Source organism: Oncorhynchus kisutch, linkage group LG13 (genome assembly GCF_002021735.2).
Source record: "Oncorhynchus kisutch isolate 150728-3 linkage group LG13, Okis_V2, whole genome shotgun sequence".
NCBI classification, from domain to species: domain Eukaryota; kingdom Metazoa; phylum Chordata; class Actinopteri; order Salmoniformes; family Salmonidae; genus Oncorhynchus; species Oncorhynchus kisutch.
In genome coordinates, this window is record NC_034186.2 from 54,092,927 (window position 1) to 54,116,196 (window position 23,270).

General features: G+C 41.8%; 2 protein-coding genes across 3 annotated transcripts; one reads left to right on the forward strand and one right to left on the reverse strand.

The window, feature by feature from the left end:
• Positions 1-706: 706 nt before the first annotated feature.
• Positions 707-11,535, forward strand: LOC109901493 (guanine nucleotide-binding protein G(I)/G(S)/G(T) subunit beta-3-like). 2 transcript variants are annotated; one of them, XM_031786565.1, is made up of 9 exons: positions 707-913; positions 4,554-4,676; positions 5,936-6,081; positions 7,204-7,267; positions 7,523-7,685; positions 7,849-7,915; positions 8,597-8,798; positions 9,068-9,284; positions 9,489-11,535. In XM_031786565.1, the coding sequence occupies exons 2-9, from the start codon at positions 4,620-4,622 to the stop codon at positions 9,593-9,595; spliced, it is 1,023 nt and encodes a 340-aa protein (XP_031642425.1). In that variant the 5' UTR covers positions 707-913; positions 4,554-4,619; the 3' UTR covers positions 9,596-11,535. The 2 variants fall into 2 exon arrangements, with proteins under 2 accessions (XP_031642425.1, XP_020353082.1); XM_020497493.2 differs by lacking the exon at positions 707-913 and adding an exon at positions 3,412-3,625 and having other exon boundaries at positions 9,489-10,688.
• LOC109902180 (cell division cycle-associated protein 3) lies at positions 10,708-21,665 on the reverse strand. Its single transcript, XM_020498316.2, has 6 exons — positions 21,172-21,665; positions 20,672-20,829; positions 15,986-16,103; positions 14,268-15,158; positions 14,098-14,177; positions 10,708-11,058 (listed from the first exon to the last, which is right to left on the reverse strand). The coding sequence occupies exons 2-6, from the start codon at positions 20,807-20,809 to the stop codon at positions 10,966-10,968; spliced, it is 1,320 nt and encodes a 439-aa protein (XP_020353905.1). The 5' UTR covers positions 20,810-20,829; positions 21,172-21,665; the 3' UTR covers positions 10,708-10,965.
• Positions 21,666-23,270: the final 1,605 nt, after the last annotated feature.

The window sequence follows — 23,270 nt, forward strand, 5'->3', positions numbered from 1 at the left end:
ACCTACGGTACGAGCTTGAGAAAGAGAGTGTCCTTCTCAGAGGACAATAGAATCTATTCTATTCTTACACATTTGCTACAAAGCCACATGGGTATCTTCATCAGGTCATCGTTAGGCAGGTTGAGGTGCTGGCCTTAGAGGTTCATTCATGCAGGTGCACTAGAGGAACCTCTCTCCCCTGGTGGCCTGAGATGTGTGCGCATGAGTTAACAACGTCACCACTGTCCCCTCGTCTGGTCCCCATCTCCCTGTCTCTGTCTCTGTCTGTGCTGCTGGCTTTTCTTATATTATACTTTTGTCAAGTTTACAAAACACTGAAGCCCCCTGCCAGTCACAGGCTTTCACACCACACCATAAAAAGCCATGCCCAGGAGTGCATTTTTTTTATTAATGCAGGACCGGTTCCTGTCTTTTGACCCCATGACACGTTTGCCCACGTTGTTTGGTGTGTTTTGCTCGCCTCTCTCACTCCCTTTCTCTCTCTCCCTTTCTCACCCTTTCTCTCTCGCTTTGTCTCCCACTCTCTCTCTCTCTGTTTCTCTTTCCCTCTCTCTCTCTCCCTCCCTCCCTCCCTCTCTCTCTTTTTTTCTCTCTTTTTCTCTCTCTCTCTCTCTCTTTCTCCCTCTCTCACCCCCCTCACCCTCTCTCTGTCCATCGCTGGATTTATCCCTTCATCCCTGATCTCTCTTCATCCGCTCCAATCCTCATCTGTTCCTCACAGGAGAGAGAGTGTGAGAGAGAGATATATAGAGAGAGAGACAGAGAGAGCAAGAGGGTGGAATATCCATTCTGTGTGTGACAGGAAAACTGAATAAAAAAACTGAAAGTCTAGTAACAACATATGACAACCAAACAGAGGGACCCTGAAAAGTGAGAACAGGTTAAGAAACCCACTGGAGAACATCCTTATTTGGTGAGTGGGCAGACATATCATTTTCTTTTACACCTCAATTGTTGTTTTTGTTTGTTTGTAGTCTTTGATTGGATATGTGAATAGATGTGTAAGTGAAACACCCTGGTCACAGTAGTTCTGTATGGAGCTCTTGGTTAAAACAGATTTGAACATTTTTGTCATTTAGCAGACACTCTTATCCAGAGCGACTTACAGGAGCAATTTGGGTTAAGTGCCTTGCTCAAGGGCACATCGGCATATATTTTTTTACCTATTTGGCTCGGGGATTAAAACCTGTGACCTTTTGGTTACTGGACCAATGCTCTTAACCTTTTACTGCAGTGGGCTAAATCAGGGTCACCCAGAGTGATTCTTGGTAGTCTTAAACAAATCTACTTTGAAACAAAAGCATACATATCACACACACAAGGTTTAAAAAAAAATAAGACACCTGCACCATGTCAGATATAGGAGTTGAAATGTCTTACATTTAGAGTTTGCATCCCAATATTACATCACAGAAGACTGAAACGTAGCAGCACTGTTTGACGTAGAAACACAGGATTGTCATCCGTTGTAAAATTTTTTTTTTACATAATCTTTATTAATGAGGAAATGATGAAAATATTAATAACATTCCACCCATGAGGCCAAAAAGGGCGCTTTTGGTAATTGAATGTAGGAAAGGGCTACCCACTAGGCTACCAGCTGCCTGCTGCCGCCAGATTAGTTTGGGGGAGTGTAGAGGTACTTTTAGTTCTGGTTTGAGTGTGTCCTGATTTTGTCATATAATCAAAGTGAGTGGGGTCTGTGGGATAAGTATCCATTTCATTTGATAGCACTATGACGAGGGTGCCGTTTAATGGCGACAAAGAACAAACAGTTAATCAATACTGTAAAAATCTATGAATTTTCTCTTTACAACATGGTAGGGAATTTAATTTAAGAAGTATGGAAGCATGGTCAATTCCTTTGAGATTACATGGAAAAAGAACATTAACTTGGATTGGATATATTTATTGAATGTTTTACATTTTATCATAACGAGGATTTGCATATGATGTATATATTATAAGGCATGTAATATTACTATTGCACTACTAATGCCCTACTCTGCTTCCAGATAATCTTAAAGGAAAACATTCATTGTATCTTCTAAGTGGATTTTCCTCATTGACAGACCGTTTACACATGCAGCTTAATTCTCATATTTTTTCCACTAATTGGTCTTGACCAATCACATCAGACCTTTTCACCTCAAATCTTTTTCAGGGCTGATGTGATTGGGCAAAAGACCAATTAGCGGGAAAACAAAATCCGAATTGGGCTAACGCAGTCCATTTGAATGATCACATCATTTGTTTAAGTGTTTTTAGTTGTTTTGGTTTTTTTAAAGAGCATTTTACAGTGTTCTCTCTGATACATCCATTTTGGAATACATTTGATTCTCTGCCAGTGGTATCACTAGTGTTGTGGGTGTCTAGCTGGCATAGGTGCTGAAACTTGGTACTTTGTGTTAGACCCTTTCATAGCACAGAAACAGAGTTAAGGCGTCGTCATTCAAATCAAAACTAGTGTCTTGCTACAAATTGGAAACAGTTCTTCAGTCCCGTTCTGAGAAAAGCCTGTTTTAGTGCTAAATTCTCACTAAGGGATGGCCACCGTTAACATTTTTCAATCTGCCTAATAGTATGTGACACAATACTGATGCCGTGTCAATAGTGAAAAGGTGAAACATTTACAGCGAGAAAACAAGATCGACTTACACATCCCTACAGTCACTAGCTCTAGTTCATTCCCCATTTAATACAGAAATCACCTCTCTCACCCTATCCTAGATTTTAACCACCCCATTCTCTCCCTTCTCCCTCCCTCTTATCCACCACCACCAGTTTGCCCCTCCCTCTCCCATCTCTCTATCACGCCCCCCTCTCTCTCTCTCCACCTCTTATCCAGATGCAAAGAGCAGTCAGTAATCGGATGAGAGCAGATTTGATTCAAAAGGCTTCCTTTAAAATCTCAGCCACTAGGATTTAAACTCACTCTCTCCTGCGTCGCCTCTACACACAGCCCCACCCCCATTCTCTCTCTCTCTCTCTTTCTCCCATCCCCCCCTCTCTCTCTGTGTTCATGCACTCCACTCTGCGACAACCTCTAGCAGGCATTTAATCACATGCAACAATGGCAGGCCAGGGTCTCAGGGACAGGATGGCAAAAGGGCAATAGCACAGTTGAAACACTTTTAAAAAAACGGTCCCGTTTTATTGGGTTAGTACTATTTATAAATGTAATTTTCTCAGGGAACCAAATCTATGGCCTAAATCAGATGAAGGCTAGATAAGGTGACCATTGTGGATACTACTCCCTTTAGGTGAGGGAGCAGGACACCTATGAGCGCAGCTAACTTCAGATGGATGCAATCGCCTTAGGGTTAATTATTTTAGGCATTTCTATATTTAGACGTACGATTTACAGTGTTTTCATACATGCATGTACCCTACAGTCCTAGACAGATAGGAACAACAGAAAGGGAATATCTTTCTCTCTCTGAGTCACTGCCTCTACTCTCTCCCTCTACCTTTCTCCTCAAACAAATGAGAGGCAAATTAATTTGGTAATGAGATTTGACAGAGACACTTTAGACAAATAGAGAGAGAGAGAGATTGAAGCAAAGAAACAGAAAGACATCAAAGCCAGGGATATAAGGCTATTCTTCTCCTGGTAGTTTTCAAGGTAAGATCGAGTACGATCCAAATAATTCAATCTGACACAAATATTATGAAAACATGTTATTAGATGTGTGGATGTTACATGAAATGTTATGTTATGTGATTATCCTGTTTAGAGTGTTTTAAAGTAAGGGTTATCTTCTGATTTCATAGAGAATAGTCTGATACCATTGCCAGTTTAAAAGTTTCTTATTTGATAATGTGACAGAGATACTTGAGAAAGTTGATTCCGACTTTTTGTCTTTACTGTATAGTGGGCCTAAACTTAGAATATTTTGGTCTGTGAAAAAACTACTCAGTCCTCATTGATTCAGTGAAGTGATATCACTGGAATCACAAAAACACAAGTGCTTTCCGGGCTGACGTAAGATTGGAAAGCTTTCAAAGTCTATGGCACTAAAGTGTATTGAGATAGAAAAGGGCAGAGTAAATACTGTCTTCGCTTAGCTAGTATAAGCATGAAGATGAGGAGAGATGTCAAACAAGAAAAGTGTGAGCATTAAGATGACACACCATACAGGTTTGAGTTTACAATCAGGGTGGGAAAGTGTGTTCATGTATATGCCGTATGTGTCATATGAACTAGTTCATGTAGTTGCACGCTTGTATGTGTGTGTGCATATGCATATCTGTGCAAGTGAGCTTGTTTGACTATGGGTGTGGGTTTGTGAGTGTATGGGTATTAGTGTGTGTGTGTGTGTGTGTGTGTGGGTGTGTGTCTGTGTTTGTGAGGGTTTGCAAAGCAGTTGAGGGAGGTTTGAATTGCAAAACAGTAGCTAAACAACAAAGAAAAGGGTAGACCTTGATCTAAAAAGCTGGTAACATGCATATATATATCATGCGTTGCTGTGTACAGGTACAAGACATTGACATTACAGTGAGAAGAATGGATAATTAACTGATCAAATACCATTTTCCATTTTTTCCCCCAGGATTACGTCTGCTCACCTGATTTCACTTCCTGTCTCCATCGGTGACAACGCCTACCAACCGTTGCCATGGGCGAAATGGAGGAGCTGCGAAAGGAGGCGGACAACCTCAAAGATCAGATCACTGTCAGTTATCAACCAATAATTAAGATCACATTATTGGTCAATTGCACACAGCATCCAACCAAATGTTGACTTCCGCTTTTAAGTCAACCCCTCTCAAAGACACACATACAGTACACACACATACAGTACATATACAGGTTTTGGAGAGTTGCGGGCGCTGCCACACTGGGCGCACGGGGAGCTATTGTTGTGGGGGGCTAAGTTCCTTGCCCAAGAGCACCACGGCAGGCAATGTCATTTAGGATTTGATACCAGCAACCCTTTATTTGCCAGCTCATTTCCCGCCCATTTTCTTCCCGTCAGACCCAGGATTCGAACTGGCAGCCCTCCGGATGCTGAGTCTCCTTTCTAACCGCTAGGCAATAATCAATCACTAGTGTGAATAGAACGCCTGTCTGTGTTCCTTGGATCTCATATGCCAGTACTTTATTCAACTATTTGCATTTTGCTGAACATTTGATCATGATCATCAACCTTAAACTGAACAAGAATCATCATCCTATAGACCACCAAAGGCCACGTATAGACCACAAAAACCCTATTTTAGAACTGGGCAAAAGAGATTTTGCCTCAGGGCAGTCCTGGAACTTCTTGACAAAACGTTTTAAAAACTTGCCAAATAGTTGTTTGAAGAGATTAATTCATAAAATGTATTGAATGACTAGAGTGGGTCTATGAAGTTCTAGTAATATGTTATGTTGCATTTAAATTCATATGTGGACATGAGGTATGTGGGTAAGGGGAAGGAGGGGGGAGGGGCTGGGGGGTGTTACTCATAATATGTCTAGGTAATAGGAATGCGAAACTTTGTTTTTGTGCTTTAATTTCAGCTTTTGTTGTTTTTCTAATTTCTACATGTTTAAAAAAAAAATTGTTAAGGACTCTTGGAAAACTTTCCCTTGGGCTAAAAGAGATTATAATACAATAATATAACATCCTAACTGTTCTGATTCTCCTTACGGTCCAGAGAGGAATCACTGTCCTTCTCCGTATAGGTGTTCATAACACCAGAGTCATATCTATGACAACCGCTATGACCATACATCCCCACCCCTGACCGCTCTGTTCGTCCAAGGGCAGGAGGAGAAGGTGTAAACAGCAGTTTTGTAAAATGCAATACGTTTTCTTCTGAGACCAGGTTGCAGCAGCAGCAGCACACCTTGAAAATTACAATAGTTATGACAGTGGTTTTAGCCATATTTAAGTGGACCATAGTTAGTATAACCATAACTTGACCGTACACAACCATCACTCTACAGGAGGCCCGAAAGGTAGTGCAGGACACCACCCTGCAGGAGGCGGTTGCTGGGACGACGCTGGTGGGGCGTGTCCAGCTGAAGACCAGGAAGACGCTGAGGGGTCACCTGGCCAAGATCTATGCCATGCACTGGGGCACTGACACCAAGTAAACACACATACACCCACACACAAACACAAACAGGCACACAAACGTACACATAGGCATGCATACACATACAAACTGGACCACTAGCTCAAAGTGGACAATGACCCTTCACAGACTTCTAGCCTGCACTCTTTTCCTGAGGATTTCTGGTCGAGTCGTTCAAGTATTCATTTAAGTATTCATTCAATCGTTCAATAATTTATGTTAGCTCTATCATTAGCCATTATAGCAATATATATATTAATCTGCTCATCCGTTCATTCAAACATATTGCTGTGACAAATACTGCCATAGTTTAAAACAGGCGTCACGTGGTGCTCTGCGTTTACTGGTTAATTGGATTGGTGTGGCAATCCCATCCCTTGTTTTAATTGGATGAATTAGTGGCGCCAGGAAACACTAACTGACTGTCTGGCAACACTTTAAACCAACATTAACCCTGAATCAATTAATTATTGCTGATACTATAACTTGAATATGCACTAACCAACCTTTTACCCTTCATGTTGTCCTCCTCTCCTTCTTACCTCTCCCTATATTCTCATTTCATCTTATCTCTTCTCTTTCTCAGTTGTAGCAAGTTAGTAAGCTTATTAGCTTCTCCTGGGTTTACAATACTTGGGGTGTCCTACATTTAGTGGGTCTAAAAGACAGCTTTTACTAACTTAACTCTAAGCCCAGCACTGGTTACAATGCCTCTCTCGGTCTTAACACAATACAATCCAATACAACTTTATTGTCCCTCAAAGGGGAACTCATTTGGCAACTGTGAACACTGAACAGACAACATATTCACACACACTCCTCCATAGTGGCTAGACATAACTACATAGTACACTATATCGTCATTATCATCACCAGCATCATCATCCCCATCATCATTTGTCCCGGGAAACACCTGGCAATAGGGAAAAAGTGCAGTAGCATTAGTCAGTTACCATGTCATGGCTTTTTAGATCAGTCATAGTGAAGACATGTTGCCATTGAGACAGAATAGTCTCTGTATCTATTATCGATCTGTCTATTTCCCTTGGGCTGCTGCATCTTTTAATGTACGCTGTCTCTCTCTCTCTCCCGCTGTCTGTTTCTGTTGCTCTACTCTGGACTTGTTCTCTCTACCAGGTTGTGTGTCAGTGCTTCTCAAGATGGAAAGCTGATAGTGTGGGACACCCTGACCACCAACAAGGTATGGCGGACTGCGGCTGGGTTTACAGTCTGGGGAGTTTCGGTCATGGGACAGTGTTTTTGCTTGAATATGGCATGTAATGACAATATCCTGTAATATCAACCATATCCTGTAATATCAACCATATCCTGTAATATCAACCATATTCTGTAATATCAACCATATACCGTAATATTAAGTGCTCACATTGACATATGCGCGTTCACACACATACACACTGGTCCACGTGAGGAATCACTGTGCTTCTCCGCTCAGGTGAACGCCATCCCTCTGAAGTCCTCGTGGGTGATGACGTGTGCCTACGCGCCCTCAGGGAACATGGTGGCGTGTGGCGGTCTCGACAACATGTGCTCCATCTACAACCTCAAGGGCAAGGACGGCAACGTCAAGGTCATGCGTGAGCTGGCCGCACACACAGGTACCGCACTCATTAAGACAGCATTACTGGCAACACGTTTAACGATGAGTCATTTCGATCAAACTCAACCTAAGAACATACGAGGTAGTATTTATATAGTCTATCCAATACAGCAATCGCTCATGCTTGTGTTTATCTGATGGTGTTCTCTCTTATTGCCCAGGTTACCTGTCCTGCTGTCGTTTCCTTAACGACAGTGAGATCATCACCAGCTCTGGCGACTGCACCTGGTAAGATCATAGAGATGGGAGTCTCTATGAGTCTTCAAATCAAATCAAATTTATTTATATAGCCCTTCGTACATCAGCTGATATCTCAAAGTGCTGTACAGAAACCCAGCCTAAAACCCCAAACAGCAAGCAATGCAGGTGTAGAAGCACGGTGGCTAGGAAAAACTCCCTAGAAAGGCCAAAACCTAGGAAGAAACCAGGCTGTGGGGTGGCCAGTCCTCTTCTGGCTGTGCCGGGTGGATGTGTGCATTAAGGGGATACAATGACTGACCAGAGATCAGTCCAATCTGATAATGTTACCATATCATTCTAATTCTATGGATTGTACTGTACCCTTCTTTTGATCTGCATAGTCTTATCTATTACTTTTATGCAATGGTGTCCTAAACATTGGGGCGGCAGGTAGCCTATTGGTTAGAGTGTTGGGCCAGTAACCAAAAAGGTTGCTAGATCGAATCCTCGAGCTGACAAGGTAAAAATCTGAACAAGGCAGTTAACCCACTGTTCCTAGGCAGTCATTGTAAATAATAATTTGTTCTTAACTGGCTTGCCTAGTTAAATTATATATATCGTTTAATTCTCCCTTCTTTCGCAACCCTCTCTTCTTTGGCCATGTCCCTGCCGTCTTCTTTGCCCACCTCTATACCCATCCTCCCCTCCTATTCCGTCCAAACGTTATAGTATTCTATGGGACATCGAGACAGGGACAGAGAAGACCATCTTCGCGGGCCACTTGGGTGACTGCATGTCCCTGGCCGTGTCCCCCGACTTCAAGATGTTCATCTCGGGGGCGTGTGACTTCACAGCCAAACTGTGGGACATCAGGGAAGCCACCTGCAGACAGACGTTCAGCGGCCACGAGAGTGACATCAACGCCATCGGGGTGAGAAACCCCAGCATTTATTTGTTTATTGATAGTTTAGTATTCTGATAGTCAGATGCATTGAACCCAGCAGTTCACGTGGAGAAAGACTTCTACGTTTTTACAAATTTAAGGAATATAATTTTAACTTAAAAAATGAATTTGATGCAACCGTTTGCTCAAACAGTTGATTCATTTAACGAGGTGAACAAAAGCCTACACCCGCCTTGTAGCTCTCCAGACCACCAGAGAGACCACTGCTTTGACCACGTCCTCTCCACTCTGTCCAGTTCTTCCCCAATGGTAATGCGGTTATAACGGGCTCAGACGATGCCACCTGTAAGCTGTATGACCTGAGGGCAGACCAGGAGCTCATCACCTACCAGGACTCGGGCATCATGTGTGGGGTGACCTCCCTCGCCGCGTCCCTCTCTGGCAGACTTCTCCTAGCCGGATACGATGACTTCAACGTCAACATCTGGGACATGCTTAAAGCCGAGAGAGTGGGTGAGTACGCAGGGGGAGAGAGAGAAGAGAGAGGGTGACTGGAGGCAGAAAGAGAGACAGTATGAGTAAGTAAGAGGGGATGGTGAGAAGAGAAAGGAGAACGCGAGTGGGACGAAGGGAGAAAGAGGGAGAGAATGTGGATGCAATGTAGGCAAACAATATTTGCATCCATTCTATACTGATGTGATTCTCTTCATGGCTCAGGAGTGCTGGCTGGTCATGACAACAGGGTGAGCTGCATCGGAGTATCCTCGGACGGAATGGCATGCTGCACAGGTTCCTGGGACAGCTTCCTGAAGATATGGAACTGAGCCAGTCCTCTAGAGAACAGAGAACGAAAGACTAAGAGGAGATAGAAGGGTATCATGAAAAACTGGTAGATTGAAGAGGGGGGGGGGGGGGGGGGGGACTAGGAAGTTGTGGGTTAAAGAAGTTATATTTTATTGTGCCAAGTCTTATTCGATTTGATAGGATTATGATGAGAAAGTCTCGTCTCTTCCTACTTCTAACTCAAGTTTAGAGTTGGGCGGGTGGGGGACTTTCGTAGAAAAACATGATTGTTGCATCAATGAAGGAATGATTTGTCAAGGTTAAAAACGGAATTCTAGCGTTATAGGAAATGCAGGAAAATATTCATGTCAAAAGGAGCAGTTGTCAAAATGGAAACGATATACTTGGATGAAATAACAGGATAAGATAAAAAAAATAAAACCACTGATAGTTATTGTAAACCTACAGTCTAGGTTGTTACATACTTTTATATGCAAGGAGAGTTAAAATGTTGTCAGATGAATGTGTAAGCAGTAAAATGTGTCGAACGGATGTTTGTTAGAATTCCCTTGTTAGTTCCGGGTTTTTTCCCCCTTATATTTCTAGAGTCACATTTGATGACATTTTTTTTTAGCTTGCAGATTTCTACATTAGTGTTTGTCTGAAAGTTGACGTATGTACATGTTTACCATGAGTTGGGGTCTAATCTTTTGGCCTACTTCCCAATGGCTGGACAGATGGGATGATAATATCTATTATGGTGGACAGACAAAAGAAAAAAGGCAGCTGTACAAAAACCACAACATTTCATATTCGTCAGAAGACTGGAGGAACCTTGCCTGGTTGTGCATATCTAAGTGACAGTAACGGCTACACACGTGGTTTGTTTTACCACCTGTTGTGCAAGTGAAACATAACAGCGACTTTGTACAGCACAATATCTCAATGTGAAGTGATTACGTTTCTTTCCAATGGCATCACACACAAGTGACAAGTTGGACAGCCTTTCTATACCATCAGAACAGACTGTGCATATAGTAAATCATTCATTTAAATTTGTCAAGCCCTTTTCTTAAGGTGCTAAGTAAAGCCATACCTTACAACTAATAAAAATGTACCCCCCCTTATAGGTGTATTCTATTTAACACAAAAATAGATTTAAAGCAAATTTATTTACATAAAAAGGACAGGATAGCAAATACAATGATACGGACACTTGAAATAAAGACAAATCATATCGATGGCACTTCCAAAAACAATGTACACATTATAATTTGTTAGCAGTTTGAAAAAGTCAGTTAAAAAGAGACTGTACACTTTAAAAAAGGCTTGTTATTAGACAGATCGAAAAATGGCAAGATTCTATACACTGGCCAGTTAGTGTTTGTGCATGTTCCTCTGCAACATCCATCTATGGGTTCTCCTTGTCCATGGACACAGTCAGGACTCTCCGGTCCATCTGACCCAGCCTCTGTCTGTCTGGGGTGGACACCTTCAGCTTCATCTGATGGGCAGAGAGGGAAGAGAGAGACAGACCAGAGGTTTAAAAACAGATTGTTCATTTTCCCCTGACCCACCAAATAGAGAAATCCTGTTCCTTAGGCTTTAGTGTGCAGACATGAAAGAATGAGATATCGATGCAAGCACATGTGCAGATAGTTCCCTGAGGGAAAAGTGTGTGTACATTAGGGCTGGCACAATTACCGTATAACAGACCGTTATGGATGACGACAGTCATGAAATTAAAATATGTTTCTCTTCAAAAAAACATTTATTCGTATTATTTAGAAACGAATAACATGTCCCAAGTAACATGGGCTCTTTTACAACGTGATGAAACTTTGTTGCTCCTTGCTGAAATAAGCAAGGTCTTGTAGCACAGAAAATGGGCTTGCAACCTCTGACCCCGGCAATTTGACTGTTGAACCGATTGGTAAATACACAATGGCTGCCTGGTATTGTCATGCGATAATTTCCATGGTAATATAGAATGATCATTCTAATTATGTTAACAGATGTCACCGTTTAGTTGAATGTATTTTTTTGTTATGTCAGTTGATTCAACAAATATTGGTGGGTACACTCGCAATGGGGTTCCCACTAGTTGGGCCAGTGGCAAAGTCAAAATGGTTAAAAAAAAATAAACACATTTTGCTATTTGGTCTTAAGGCCAGGCACCACAGGCAAACATTGGGATTTTGCTTCCATCTTTCACATTTTCTGATTGTGATATTTTGCAACGTCCATAAAATGTACAAAAATCAAAAGTAAACAAGTATCATTTTATCCCAACGCCGTCAACTACACCTACCATAAATATCATTCTTGACAGCATGTTTCATGTAGAACTTCAACCACATTTTTTTTATTTATTCAAAAGTTTGTTTTCCAGAGCACATTGTTAGCTATGCCATACATGGCTATATCCTTTGTAGACGTAATTCTGAAAGATTAGTAATTTCCTGACATGCGATTGGTTACTGGCATCTAAAAAAAGGCTCTTTCCAGCTACCTGATTGAAAATGTGCTGGGACATTTGAACTAAATAAAATCTCCTGCAAAGAATCAACATAAAACGAGAATCGAAGATGATAACTACAGTATGTGAATAAAAACAGGCAATCTCAGTTAGCCAATGCGAGAAAAGCAGTGAATGAAAGAAAAATAATTTGAGCCGCCGAGCGAGGCAGTACAGGTAGAGGAGGTATCCCACAGCAGCGCGTTGAGATGAAGATAACTACTGTAGCAGCGATCAACCAGACAGCCAACAGTGGCTTTTATTTCACGTCTCAAATAAACCAACGTGTACATTATTTGATTTTGCCCTAAGTGCCTAAATACTGAAAAATCCAGACTTCAGTCATTATAAAATGGGATCTTGATGCATTTAGGAGTGTTTACACTTCCTCCAGGGGAGATGTGGCTTTTGATATAAAATGTGGGGATGGTTCTTCTAGCTGTGTAAAAATCATATTTATTTCCTTGCTCCAGAAAATGTATTCCAAGTTAAAAACAGAGTGACAGGAAAACACCTATACAATGGGACGGTCACATAGGCCTATGGCGTCATAGGGCGGTAGCCTAATGAGATTAGTGAGAAATTAGCTTTACATAAAGTAAATGCATGCTGACATTGTGTCCTGTAGTTATGTCTAATGTCAACAGACAAGTACCCCCCCCCCTCACACTTTAGTTGCAGAGAGGGCTACAGTCAATGGAGAGTGCTGCAAAGATAATTAGAAGAGCATACGCAGATATAGACCCAGGCAGAGTTGCTGAAGGAGGATGCCATCAGACATTAACATATTCTTCAATGGCTCAAGAGAGGATTCACTTTCAACTGCAGGATCGGTGTGTGCTTTGGTGCTGGTGTCAGCAAGCCATAGAAAAATGGTGAAAAGCCACCCTGTCACAAAAACCTTGAGGCCATACATTTTTAATATATATATATATATATTTTTTTTTAAAATATATACACACATATATATATTTTTTTAAATAGAGCGAGGTTGCACAGAAAATGGTACCTGTATATCATAGGATGTCAAATGATAACTTCCTCAAATAGAATGTAGCACGGAGGAACCCAGAACGTAAATTTTAAAAAAGTGCCTGAACTCTAATATGGTTACGATGCCCCAAAACTGTCTTCGTGGACAAAAGCCGCATTGACGGTGCAGCAGGTAGCCGCGTTCAATGAGGGAGCCACTGCTATAAAAAACATGAACAAATTGTGGCTTGACGGCACTTGTGACACTGGAGCAATCAGAGGAGTTGTGAGAGCTGATGCCACTTCAATGTGTGCCAAGAATAGGCACAGGGCCCATGACACAAGCGTCACCAGAAATAACTCAGAGGACCTTACATGTGGCAGGCATAGCTGATAAATAATCTGCACATTGCAACAGCCATTCAAAATCCTTGTCTGTGACAAATTGAGCAAAGTGATGAGAATTTGTCCAGAATATGCTCTATTGCTTGAAACAAAATGTATTAAACATGCTAATGTATTTGTAAAAGGTATATTTGATATTTACTGGTCAGTTTAGAAGTGATCTATAAATAAGAGTTATATTCACGTGACATAAATGGTCATACTTATGGAAAGCACATTTGAACTGCATTAGCATATCTTTATCAGCCATTTTCTTAAAATGACATGTTCCCAGTGCGTCAATTCATTTCTCTGTCTTAAGACTTCTACAGAGGCTTTTTTTCATGTGTAAATATATACACAATAATATATTGTATTTATGTTTACTTTCAGCTGGTAAAGTTTGTCTGATGACTAAAGAAAGAAAATAATCCCTATTAAACTGTGGTGCCTTAAGGTAAGCAGTGTGGTTAAGGTTTGGTTTAAAATAAGACCATTTTGAAAACCGCTTGCCCAGATAGTGACGATCTCACAACGGCCACATCCAACCATTGTTGACTTGAATGGGGACTCCCACAATGCTTCTATACAAATTATTATAACGATGACCAATAACCATCACCTGAAATTCCATGACTGTCACAGCCCTAGTGTACACCAGATATATACCTGTGTTGCTTGCTCCCGGGGGGAGTTGGTCTCCTTGAGCATCTGCAGAGGGGAGCGGCCTTCAGCCACGAGTGCCTTGTCTGCCACACGGGAGAGAGGAGAGGGAGTTTAAAAAAATAAAGGGGGGGGGGGGACTTGGCTAAAAATGATCAACAAAGACACCCACGTACCTCTCTGCTTCTGTTTGACCGACTGCCCCTTGTTCTCATTGGCTGCATTCTTGTTTCCAACCTGGACGGAGAGTGGTGAAGAGGACGAGCCCCCCTTGCCTCCTCTACCTCTGGCCCTCACCCCTGTGGCCCCGAAGCCCTTCCCTAGCCACTGGGGCTTGAATACCACTTGACTGGGGCTCTTGGTGTCGAAGGTAGGGCAGCGGATCCCAGTGGCTTGGGGCTGCTGCTGGCTCACTCTGGGGCCAGTGGTTGTGGATGGTACAACAGGCGACACTGTTACAGGCATCATTGGCTCCTCCACTTTAAGCATCTCTGTAGCAACCGTGACTTCAGTTAACTCTGTAACGGTGGGGATGGATGGTTCAGCCATGGGAGTCAGAGGTTGTGCGGGGTCAGAGGTGACTGAGGGAAGGGCATACGCGTGGTCAGGTTCATCCCTGTGGAGTTCAGCAGCAGCATTTTCAGGGAGAAGAGATGCAGGGCTGTCGTAGTGCACCTCGGCGAAGGTCGGCGATGGGGTGACACCATCGTGGCAGGTGATCAAGCTCATACTCAGGCGCTTGTGTAGTGAAGACTCCTTGGCCTCTTCGGCTTCCTCCAGAGTCAAATCGGCTTCGACTTCTATCTGGGCTTCCCCCACGAGAACGAAGGGACTCTGGATGAGAAGCATATGACTAGACACGCTCTGGGGAGAGGCCTGGATCATGTCACCGGAGACCTGTGATGGCTGAGGGGAGAGAAGGGGCTCGCTGGAGCCTAACTCTCCCTCTACCACAGCCTCTTCCTCCACATTGAAGTTGGGAAACTTGAAGGGCACAGGGGCAACTCTTTCTACAGAGTCACCGTGGAAGAGCATGCTGAGGCGGTGGGCGAAGGAGCTAACTGTCACTGAAAATTTAAAAAAAGAAGTTTAAAATCAGCTTTTTGAAATGCACCGAAAGGCCGCATCTACAGTTTCGGGCAGGGGTAGCCTCTGCAGAGTCCAACAACATCCCGGTTTTCAAGGGAAATACTACCACTTTAGACATTAACAAGGAGACATGCCATCTTTACTACACTAGATTGGTCTAGTTTCAGGCATTTCTTCTATGCCTGCTACGTTAGGGTTGGGAAAACTACGTATCCGACCAGCAAGCTCATTCAATCAAGTTCTTTGTTGAATTTCCATGTCCCAGTATGCCCCTCAGACCAAAAAGTTTACCCGCCCCTGGACCTAAAGGCGTGCACATGCTTCTAACCCGAAACAGTTTTGACATGCATTACGCCTCAAAAGTTTGAAATTTTGGTCTCCGGCAAGGGTTTTTTCAGCTGTTTGTACACACAAAAATTCCTGAGGCGAGCTGAAGTCCACACCCCTTCGTCAGACATACGTCAACAGTAAGGATTCTTCAATTAAATTAAGTGTTTGTCATTCAAGAGACAACTTGTTTTCATGCACATTTTTTACTTGAGAAATACTGCAAACATAATATGTAAAATTGTGTGAATAAGATCCTCTGCAAAAACTTCAAAATGTATTACAATTGAGCTCATAGATTCATTCGGACTATTGAGGAATTTATAATAGCTACGGTTTCTCAAAAGGGACAAACAGTACTATCGCAGGCTAGCTTTCCAAGCTAAGATTTTTTTTTAAAGGGAGTATGTGAGGCACAGATGTTCACTGCCTTCCAGTGCTTGATTGGATAGCTTTGCCACTTGGTTAAGATATTTACCGCTCATGGAGTCCTTCATTGGGGTGCGGGTGACACCGACTGAGGGTGACCGAGGGTCGCTGGCTAGAATGGAGCATTCACTCTCCACAACTGGGACACAGGAGACAGTTCCACCCACCTGAAAGATGAATACATTCTTGTTGTATGTATGCATGCACAAAGCTGTCAAGGCAAAGGGTAAGGGTGGCTACTTAGAATCTCAAATATCATTTTTGGGTTACTACATGATTCCATGTGTTTTTTTCACAGTTGTCTTCACTATTATTCTACAATGTAGAATATAGTAAAAAATTAAGAATAATCCTGGAATGAGTAGGTTTGTCCAAACGTTTGACTGGGACAGACATTACATACACACATAGTACCAGATTAATCACATTTTACCATCTGGCAGCCCGATTTACGAATCTGGGTTTGGCGGATGCCAGGAGAACGCTACCGGCCCCAATGCATAGTGCCAACTAGAGTTTGGTGAAGGACAAAATGGTTCGGGCTAGACCCCTTAGTTCCAACGAAGGGAAATCTTAACACTACAGCATACAATGACATTCTAGACAATTCTGTGCTTCCAACTTTGTGGCAACAGTTTGGGAAAGGTCCATTCCTGTTAAACCCAGACCAGAAACGGCTTCAACGTCCTGGAGCCAGAGGTTCCGGCACCATCTTTCGATTAGAGATCGGATCCAGAGGTACCTGCGCCGCCGCCCTCTGTTCCATCTTCCACTCCAGTGGCTTCTACCTCGGGCTCAGATCAGCGCTACCACCCTCAGACAGTGAGTCTGCCTGAGACCAGCCCATTCATCATTTACGATGGATACTACAGCTGGCTTGGGTCCATCGTGCCCCACTGCCGTTCGGTACCCGAGGGGGTTTAAGAAACCACTCGAGGCAAAAGAACAGCCAAACCTCCATAGCCATTGCACCAGCTGTCGTCACCGGCAGCTCTATTGTAAGAAATATTTTGGTTCCCGCAGCAAAAACCTTGTAATGTCTTGTGCTATCCTGGAGCACCAGTACAAGTCTGCTTCCTACCGATGCCGGGAGCTGAAGCTATCGTAATCCATGTGGGGTGAAATGACATCAGGAAGGCTGACTCGGAAATCCCGAAAATTGATTTATTTTTTCAAATAAACTTATTTCAGCACTGTAAGATAAAATTATGCAGAGGTAGTCTGCCTGTTGGCAAAGTCAGCAACCACTGCATGCTGGAGGAGCACATCTCAAAATGGAAATTTCAGCAACATGTAGTCTACTGCAAAAGAAAATATTTCTGACATCTGCATAGGTCTTCAGATCCAACTTGCCTTGGCCCCCCAAGTTTGGTCTACAGTAGAGGAACGCTTGTCACCTGACAAGTATTGGCTTTTTAGACACGGTTCCTAAGCAACACTAAAAGCAAAATCATTTTGACAACATAAAAACAAAAAGGATCACGTCGACCCAGACTGGAAACTGGCTACACAAAGCTTAAGTAGGCTACCGCAACGGGAATCTGAACGCAGTTCGCTAGAAGAGCCGGTGTTTTAGCCTACGTAAAAGGGGCCCATTGTATTTCTTTGCAGCACATATCATTTTACATTTTCAAAATTGAAAAAATAATAATAATCTAGCACAAAGGCATTCTAGAAGAATTGCCTATATAGCCAATACTGAACACGCAATTCATTCATCGCGCAGACTTCTAAACTCCCGACCCCATTTAAATGCCAAGATGTTTATATTTAATATACTTTCAACAATGGCAAGCCACCAAAATCTGACAACTTCAATGGAAAATTAATGAGGTTAATAGCTGACGATATTGCCACTCATTTTTTCTATATCTTCAATTTAAATCCTACTAGAAAGTGATTGCCCTCAGGCCTGGAGGGAAGAAAAAGTAATTACACTACCCAAGAATAGTAACCCCCTTTACTGGCTCAAATAGCTGACCAATCAGCTTGTTACCAACCCAGATTGCAGATGGAAAAAAGGATGTGTTATGGCTTTACACCCCCTGCTATATATTGTAGATAGAGTTACTTGTCTAACAGAACACGGAGTGTGTTGTTTAATTGAAGCCTCTCCAACATAAATCAGGAATTCCCCAGGGCAGCTGTCTAGGCCCCTTAGTCGTCGACCCCCTTCACTAACGACATGAAACTGGCTTCAGACAATGTGTCCATGTATGCAGATGACTCAACACTATATACTTCAGCTACTGAAATGACTAACACTTAACAGTTTCAGAATGGGTGGCAAGGGTGGAATAAGTTCTAAATATTTCAAAAACTAACAGCATTACATTTGGGACAAATTTCACTAAACCTCAACTAAATCTTGTAATGAATAATGTGGAAATTGAGCAAGTTGAGGTGACTAAACTGCTTGGAGTAACTCTGGATTGTAAACTGTCATAGTCAAAACATATTGATACAACAGTAGCTAAGACAGGGAGAAACACCATAATAAAGCTGACTTCTTAACACTATCAACAAGGCAGGTCCTACAGGCCCAAGTATTCGCACTAGGACTACTGTTCAGTCGTGTGGTCAGGTGCCAGAGGGACCTTGGAAAAACACAATTGGCTTAGAACAGGGCAGCATGGCCATCCCTTTAAAAGTACATGGGGAGCTAACATTGATAAAATACATGTCAATCTTTCATTATACAAAGTGGAGGACAGATTGACTTTATCACCACTTGTTTTTGTAAGAAGTGTTGACAAGCTGAATGCACCGAGCGGTCTGTTTAAACTACTAGCTCAGATACCCATGTATACCCCATAAAACATCTCTTCACAATCCCCAAGTCCAGAACAGACAATGGGTAGGCGCACAGTACTACATAGCTCCATGGAACTATTCCACATCAGGTAACCGATGCAAACAGTAGAATCAAAAAAAAAATGAAACAGGCAAAAATATACTTTATGGAACAGCGGGTACTGTGAAGAGACGCACACAAAAGGTACAGACACACATACAAGCACGCACACTCTACACACGTACATTGCAATATTGTTGTGTAGTGGCATTACACCATTTGTATTGTGGATATGTTGTGGTGTAATAATGTTATATGATGTACTGTTTCATGTGTAATGTAAGTGCCTTAATGTGTTTGAAATCTAGGAAAAGTAGATGCTGCCTTGGCAGCAGCTAACAGGGATCCCTAACAAATACAAATGCCCACATGCACAAAGCAAGGACCATAGAGAAGTGGTTTGTTGAGACCGGTGTGGAAGAACTTGACTGGCCTTCAGAGTCTTGAGCTCAACCCCATTGAAACCCTTTGGGATTAATTGGAATGCCAACTGTGAGCCAGGCTTAAATCGCCTAAGATCAGTGCCAGACCTCACTAGCTCTTGTGGCTGAATGGAAGCAAGTACCGCAGCAATATTCCAACAGCTAGTGAAAAGCCTTCCCAGAAGAGTGGAGGCTGTTAAAGCAGCACCAACACCATATTAATGCCCATGACTATGGAATGAGAAAGTATCTTCACACTACATTGCCAAAAGTATCTCTGCCCTATCGTCTCTAGTAATCTTAGTGTTTAATCTAGTAATGTTGGCACAGACGGGAGGAAGAACATTTTTTATTGGATGTATAATCAATTCAAGAAGTGAATCAGCAATCACTTTTATATAAAGCCCCACAGTGGTGGTGTCATAATACCCATAAAACCTAGGGGTAAAAATAAAAATTGGTTCCAATCTCTTCTCCACCTATATTTTCCTCCCCAATGGAGGATTTTTAGAAACGCTTTAAAAATTAGGGTTGTGCTTCGTGTAAGCTTACCCGAGTGACATTTTGAAAACAATGTAACTCTCGCATAAGGAAGTTTATCAATAGTCAGCTCTATTTACTCAGATTTTAAAATGCTAATTAGGATCAAAGTGGACATCATGCAAAACTACAAATCCCTACAAGGCATCTAGCTGACACCTTTGCTAACAGGTATTGTAAATGTAAAACTTGCACAAGACACTTCACAGAAATGTTGCCAATTTGTTAATTTGCTATTACATAACTAAATTAAATAGTTAATCCAGAAATGATTTCCTTTGCCTAGATTCAGCACTTTTTTTTAACTAGGCAAGTCAATTAAGACAACTCTTATTTTCAATGACGGCCTAGGAACCGTGAGGGGCAGAATGACAGATTTGTACCTTGTCAGCACGGGGATTCGAACTTGCAACCTTGATTTACTAGCCCAACGCTCTAACCACTAGGCTACCCTATTACAGATAATCCAGGCATTAGCATTTCTTTATGGTAGTCAAATTTGTATTTTTCTTTGGGGGGGGGGGGGGGGTTTAAATCATTAGATTTTTCACCTGAGCATAGAGAGATTGCAAGGTAATCAAAAACATCCCCCCCAGGGTAAGCCTACATGAAACACAGACCTTCATTTGAATGGTTTCAAAAAAAGTAATGATGGTAAAACGATTGGAACTATTTCCCTGGTTTTATAACAGCTCCACTGTGGGGCTATATTCGTAAAGTACATTTAACCAGAATTAGACTTGGTGAAATGGTGCTGGCAGTTTATAGACAAAATATACAGCCAGAACAGACAGGAATTTAGACACAGTAAACAGAACAATTACACATGATAGGAGTATTCTAATTGAATTCAAATGCATGCGTTAAAAGTGAGTAAATAAACCATTTTCAAATGCTGGCCCTTGACAGTTAACGTTACCTGAATGGGTGTGCGGTCAATGGCTACAGATGGAGACCGTGGGTCGACAAGCTGAGAGAGACGGTCGTGTTTGATCCGAAGGCTGGGGTCATGTTTGGGCGTTGAGGCCACAACAACCTTGCTCTCGCTGGATCCCATGACGATAGATGGCTAATGTCCTGAGACAGAAGTTAGACAAAAGTTTACATTAAAGTTAAAGCGAGTCTGTTGTGCCATTCATTGTCTTCTATCTTAGCTAAAAACGCGTATTTATTTTTCAAGACAGATATTTAAAAAAACAAATTTAGTCAATTTACAATTATTGTGGATAGGTTGGTAAAAAGTTAGATTGGGTTGGCAAATTTGCTCAATCTAACAAGTCACCTTAGCTAAACTCAGTTAACAAATGTTATATTAAAGCTAGCTGCAAAACATGGTTCTTGCTCTTCGATTATTTCTATGTGATTCACATGAATCTGCTAGGTAATAAAGGAGCTTTCAGCAAACAATGACTTACTTACCTTGCACGTTTCGCTAGAAGTGAGTGAGTGTCCTTCCACTTTTTCGCAGCAAAACATGAGGATTTAAATTGCGAAAATAATGTATTTAGCTATTTTCAAACCAGCCAATCAGTGAAGTTGGTACCTCCGCCTTCCCAACAGAGATTGGCTGATTGCAACTACGACGTCTAAAATGGGCGTGGTTTGCTACTGAAAACAAATTTAAAACCTACAAACTCTGGCCTTGCATTGCCGATTTGAACTTGAGCCTCTTGAATGTTGTGCAATGCAACATTATTTGAAAGCCGCATTCTTATCTCGTGAATGGAAATACGTCTGTGAAGGAGCATGTTTGGTTGTGCTATACCCATGGAAAGAGCCCAGAGCAAAATACTGTTTATGTGCAAAACCTATAGATAAGTAAAGTTCAATGATGTATATAAACCCATAACGTTGTATACAAAGTAGTCCTTGCAGCAGATACTAGTAACTGAATTTACCATTTGCTGTTTTGTGCTGTGAAAGAAGCCATATCCTGGGTATTTTTGTCCTATTTGGGTCTACTCTACAGCAACTGGCCAAGAAAAATATTAATTTGGGAAATACTGTCAATAACCACGTTTCCACCCAGTTTTTATGTGAGTAGAGTCATACCAAATAAAAAATATCAAGACAGCTGTGATGGAAACAGGAGTTTCGATACAATTATAAATGCATTTCCTGCTGACGGAATTTCATAGTTTGACATGATATGGTGGGATCTTGAAATGGTGGTGGAAACGCCTTTATGCTCAAATATTGTTATAATAACCATAATATCGAGCCACACGATGATATGTTGTATGGTCCTCCCACTATGACGAAGGAAAGCATGCAGTTTATTAGGCTACAGATGAAAAGTTATGATGAATATCACAGGGTGTTGAAACTGCACGGTGATCTTGATACTCCTTTCCAATAAATGTCGAGGGTCTTATTCTGGTGACATGAGCGATGCTTGACTGCGTTTGACAAACACAAATACTCTCGCTGTTATCCATACTAATCTCATTATGTAGCCTATATTGCCTACTCGCGCTGCATCTGCAAACTGCTGTCTGGAGTCCACATGCCAAGAGTAGGCACATTTGCTGCTTTTCCCAGAACTCCACATTGCTGACACAGAGGCTGCGTTTCAAACTCACGGGCTCCGATTCAAACTCATAAAAGACACCCTCCTCCACTTACCCGCGCCTTATACCCCGCGGCGATCTATGGTCCCTAAGCAAGGGAAGTTGACAACGTAAACCCCTCAACCCTTTTTGATCGAGTTTGCCAGTGTACAATTATGTTCACTTCGGGGCTGAAAAGCCCCATTATTTAATTCGCGATGATTGTACATCCGCTAAGAAAAGTACGGCCAAACTTAAAACCACCATTAATATGGTATTATTTAGAGTATTGAAATCTAAAACCTCAAGACCTCCTTGTTCTTGGGTATTACTGAGAATATCTTTCCGTGGATAGTGAGGCTCGTTCCTCCAAATAAAATAATAAAGAATCAAGTCAAGTGATAACGAGACATAAACCGATCTGGATAACCCTTCAGCTTTGGACAATAAAACATGACCATATAATTAAATAGCTCTCAGTAACCAGAGGTTCAATTTCTTCTTTGTTTTCTCTCTTTCAATTTCTTCTTTGTTTTCTAGGACCGTGTTTTACAGGAAGTATATGGAATCCCAATTAAAGATAAGGTAATTTATCTTGGAATTGTTATATGCAAGGATGAAAAACAAAGGAGTGAATTAAACTCTAACCCCATTATTGAGAAAACAAAGAAGGCCATCTATCTAGATTATCATGTAATACTGTATTATAATCTCCACCCCATATTATTTTGGCCAATGGAAATTTAGACATAATTTTCCTTATTTTCCTATCGATGTCTCTAAATAAAAGTGACTTGACTTGTTATTGGTAGCTTAAGTATTTACAACAATGAAATTAATGTGGTTGACATCCACCAATAGCCTAATCCATCTCCCTGTATTATCTGCTTCATGACTCAGTATTTAACCCTTAAAATGTACTTTTAAAATAACTGCTAACCGATTGGTACCAAATTAACATCTGCTAAC